This window comes from Myotis brandtii, unplaced genomic scaffold (assembly GCF_000412655.1).
Source record: "Myotis brandtii unplaced genomic scaffold, ASM41265v1 scaffold469, whole genome shotgun sequence".
In the NCBI taxonomy this organism is placed as follows: domain Eukaryota; kingdom Metazoa; phylum Chordata; class Mammalia; order Chiroptera; family Vespertilionidae; genus Myotis; species Myotis brandtii.
This window is the reverse complement of record NW_005367911.1, coordinates 2,089,663-2,094,306: the sequence shown is the minus strand read 5'-3', so window position 1 is coordinate 2,094,306 and position 4,644 is coordinate 2,089,663. Positions and strand designations below refer to the sequence as shown.

General features: G+C 58.9%; 1 protein-coding gene across 1 annotated transcript in view; it reads left to right on the top strand.

Moving 5' to 3' along the window:
* AXIN2 (axin 2) overlaps positions 1-4,644 on the top strand; it is a gene marked incomplete at its 5' end in the record, with an annotated part of 19,714 nt that overhangs the window by 12,790 nt on the left and 2,280 nt on the right. The window contains 3 exon segments of the mRNA XM_005875800.2: positions 2-115; positions 654-749; positions 1,962-2,129. Of these exon segments, the coding sequence (XP_005875862.2) occupies positions 2-115; positions 654-749; positions 1,962-2,129 (378 nt within the window).

Below are 4,644 nucleotides of genomic sequence, written 5' to 3'. Positions count from 1 at the left end.
CCCACCTGTTTACCCAGGACCCTGCGATGCCCCCCCTGACCCCTCCCAACACCCTGGCCCAGCTGGAGGAGGCCTGCCGCAGGCTGGCTGAGGTGTCTAAGCCCCCGAAGCAGCGGTGAGTGGAAGCGGCGTCCGAGGCGAAAGGCTGGCGCTGGGGGTGGAGGGCGTGGACGTAGAGACCTGGCCTGTGGCGAAGGGAAGGGCCTTTTTCTGGCCGCATCACATTGTCCTCTCCAGCTTCTAGAAATGGTTGCCTTTAGTTTCATTCGTCCTGGAGAGCTAACCGGGATCTGTGAGGCAAGTCGTGCAGTCATTCCTTACAAATCCCATTCCTTACCCGGATCATGTAAGCCTGGTCCGATGAGCACATGAGAAGCCATGACTGAGCCTATGGGGACTCTGGGGCCTGCAGCCCTCTGCCTGGCTCGCAGGGTCCACCCCGGGTGCCCCCGTGGGCTCAGGAGGGCCGTTCCCAAGGCCTCTTCCAGGCCTCCTGGAGCCACTGCGGACACTAGGCCTCCGTTGGTCTCCCACGGCTGGGAGTCAGGTCTGTGTCTGTTTACAAGGCCACAGACAGTCGTTTTCTGTCTGCTCCCCATTGGCCCTGGGCACGCAGGCGTCCCTCTGACCCTTTGCTCTGGCTGTGTCCTCAGGTGCTGCATGGCCAGCCAGCAGAGGGACAGGAACCACGCGGCCACTGGTCAGACAGGAGCCGCGCCCTTCTCCACCCCCGGCCTGGCCGCAGAAGAGTGAGTGTCTGTGCCGAGACCACCCTGTGGTTTACGTTTCAGGGGTGTTCACAGTCGGCATTGGCGATTTTCGAAAACCTTTTTTAATATGGAACCACCCCGATTTTAACGTGTTAGTGACAAGGAACAGTAAACACAGCTGTTGCCATAAATTAGGATCCTGAAAAGCCTGCCTGGACTGAGCCACGCACTGTGACCTGCTCACAAGTGCTCCTCCCCGGAGCGCCGATGGCTCAGGGTCCCGGCACACACTAATCAGAGGCTGAGGCCTGAAGCCTCGAGCGCATGGATCAGAGGGCCCCCAAACCCGGACGCGAACGTTGCCCCCTGTAGCTCGCCAGTTAGCACGTGGGAAGCCTCTCTGTGCCACACGGAGCAGGAAGGCGGCTCGCCACCGTGGCAGAGATGGAGGGAGGGCGGCCTTCGTTGTTTGGCTTGGGGAAAACAGCAGCTCCCCTCATAGCACTGTGGTTCCTTTTGTAAATGCGCACGCTCACCACATGGACGGAGAGGCCTGGCTTCGTGCGATGACAGGATGGTGCGTGCAAAAGGAAATCTGGAGAGAGCTGACCTGGGTCTGAATAATTAAAGAGTTTTTTTTTCTTAGCAGCTTTATCACGAGCAGTGAGCAGTGTTTGAAGTCCTGAGCAGGCCTCCACCCTGGGCCCTTCTGTGTTAATTGGTTGACCTTAAGTCTACCAGCTGTTCTGGCCCGCAGCTTGTTTTTGTTTGTTTTTAAGCCACTCTGCAAAAACTCCACATAAGTGGAGGGGGGTCGAAACGACGGTGGGCTCACCCCCCACACACTGGGGGCTCTAGCCAGGCCGTCCCAGGAGGGGCACTGAGTTTGTCTCCAGTGTACCCAGAGCTCGAGTGTCCTTGTGGCTCTGTGATGGGAGGCTCCCCATTTGTGCCCCCCTGAAAGAGACTGCTCTGCCCCCCTGTTTGGTAGTAGGAAGGAAAACGAGCAATTTGTGCAACTGAGGGACTTGCCCCTGCCTGTGCCCCACACGGTGACCTGGGTGGACTGCTCACCAGAGGTTGCCTCTGATATGGGGACCCCTGCAGCCTCACTTTACCTCTGGAGACAGTGTTTGGAGAGCGTGTGCATGTGCGTGTGTGTGTGTGCGTGTGCATGTGCGTGTGTGTGTGTGTGCGTGTTTGCTCGCCGTCTTCAGATGCTGAGCTTGCTGTGTTGCATCTTATTTTCAGTCACAAAGAGCCAAAGAAGCCAGCAGGGGTCCACGCGCTCCAGGCCAGCGAGCTGGTCGTCACGTACTTCTTCTGTGGAGAAGAGATTCCATACAGGAGGATGCTGAAGGCTCAGAGCTTGACCCTGGGCCACTTTAAAGAGCAGCTCAGCAAAAAGGGAAATTATAGGTAAGAGTCCCGTGGCTTCTTTCTGCTCCTGAGTTTGTTTGCTCAGAACCGAGAGCCAGAGCGACTTCCCTGGCCAGACCAGACCCTGGGAGGGGCCACGAGGGCCGAGGAGGTGGGAGGTGGGGAGGCCGTGGGCGTGGGCTGCTGCCTGCTGCTCCGTCCCTTCTCATTTCCTCGCTCCCCTCACCACTCTGAGAAATAACACAGCAGCGCGGCAGCGGGGAGGGCCTTTCTACCGGGTGAGCAGGATGCTGAGGAGAAAGGTGGCAGGAGGAGAGCTGGGCTTGGACCACCTTATGGGACTCTGCCTGAAAGGGAGAGAAGTGGGGGTGGGGGGGGTAGAGAGAGACGGACACACAGACTGATCAGGGAACCAAAAGACTGCTGTCCTGGCTTGGGTGTCCGAGAGACGCCCACACACTGAAGGCCTGGGGAAGGGCTGAGGCCATTGCCCGGAAATGCAGGCCGTGTGCCTCTTACTCAGCTGTCCTGCCTGAAGGGCTGCCTTCCTCTGTCTTAAGAGCCACGTGAAGCAGGGTGCTCTTCTGTCCATAACAAAGAGGGGGCAGGCCCGGCCCGTGTGGCTCAATGGTTGAGCATCCACCCATGAACCAGGAAGTCACGGTTTATTCCCAGTCAGGACACATGCTCAGGTTATAGGCTCAATCCCCAATGTGGGGCGTGCAGGAGGCAGCCAATCAATGATTCTTTCTCATCACTGATGTTTCTCTCTCTTCCTCTCCCTTCTTCTCTAAAATCAATAAAAATATTTTTTAAAAAACAGAGGGGGCAGGACCTGTGGGTGGGCACTGGGTGGGCAGGGTCCTAGGAAGGGAACTTGCCCACCCTCTCAGCTTCCTTTCCTGCTCTGCACAGTGGAGATGCCCACCCAGGCCTTCCAGGGACCCAGACCGGACTAGAGCTGAGGGCTGCGTTTCTTGTTCCTTTTCCCCTTACCTGGCGACAGGTGGTGACTCCACCTTAGCTCATCGAGTCCCACCTGCCCCTCCTCCGTGGCCTTCCTCCCAGGGGACTATGTGTAGGCCTGGGACGAGGGGCAGGCAAGTACTTACCACCTGCCAGGTGGGCACGGGCTCCTGGACCCAGGCGATTCCACCTCCAGGGCCCCAGCACCCGTGCCTTCCTGAGCAGCCACCTCCACCAGCCGCAGATTTGGGCAGGGGCCCGAGGGGTCGCTGTTTCAGAGGAAGGGGTGGGGTTCGGGCCGGGACCCTGTTGGTGGCTGGGAGCAGGGTGTGGAGCTGGCTTCGTCCTTCCCATTGACACCTGGGCTGAAACAGTTCTGAGCCTTTTGGAGGTTTGGGGAGGGGGCCTGGCCGCCGCCGCCTTTATCTGGACCGACACCAGGTGAAACTCATTCCACAAGGGCGCCTCCAGGGATCCGTTTTGATCTCGGCTTTGACTCGGCCGGACTTGGGGGAACTGCAGGTGACCTTCAGGGACAGGGGCCACGGAGCGCTGAGCAGAGCGGCTGCAGAGGAGGCTGGGCGCCCAGCCTCTCCGGCCACATCTGGCTCTGATTTCTTTTTCTGAGGCGCACTTAATAAGCCTGGCTTTGAAGCTGGGCCGGCCTCCCCTTTAATGCACAAAGACTTGCACAAACGGTCCGCGCTCACATTCTTTACTGATTGGATCAGCCTGTGGCCAGGCCCCTCCCAGCTCCTTATCGCTCTGCCTGCTCTCCTGGCCAGAGCGGGCTCCCCTCCTCCTGGGTCGAGGGGGCACAGGGTGCCATGCCTCACGCCCCCCCCCCAGCAGGGGTGATGCTCCAGCATTCAGTTCCCACCCCCACACCCCCCACAGGAAAAAGCCCGGGCAGCGGGGGACCTGGGCTGCGTTGAGTAATCTCACCGTGGCAGAGGTTCAGAAAGAGAACAGCCCCTCTCGACATGCCAGACGCTATTGGTGCCAGATGTCAGAAGAAAGCAGCGTTTGCCACATAGAGCGTGTTGCCCTGGAAAAGCCCGCTGCTTGGGGGAGAGGAGGGCAGCGAGCACGTTTGAAGTCCTGGGGGTGGGGCCGAGGGAACAGCGCCTCGCTCCTTTCTGGAAGAGGGTGCAATTATGTGAAAGGTCGTGGCGTGTTTGCCATGAAAGCCGGCCTGGTGAACCCGAGGGGGTGGTGCTGGGGCTGAGGGTGGCATCAGAATTGGAGCCTCTCATTTGGAAAAGTAGCTCTTCCCACCATCCTGCCGGAGTCTCCTGGGCCCCCTCCCCTCCCACTTGCTCACCATTCCTCCCAGCCCCGCAGACACCCCGACCCCTCCACAGGCAGCGTTTCCACCACTGGCCCCCGAGCGCCGCGCGTCAGCTGGGCCGGGAACACTGAAAACAAAGGGCCTTGACTAAACCCAGCTGTCTGACTTGACTTAGTCTTATCTCCCAGGAAAGTATTTGGCTTGCCTTCATTAAAGAAGAAAAAAAAACACGCAGCACAAAGCAAGGGGAATTGATTTTAAGAGAAAAGACAGGAACAAAATACAGCCATAACCCTG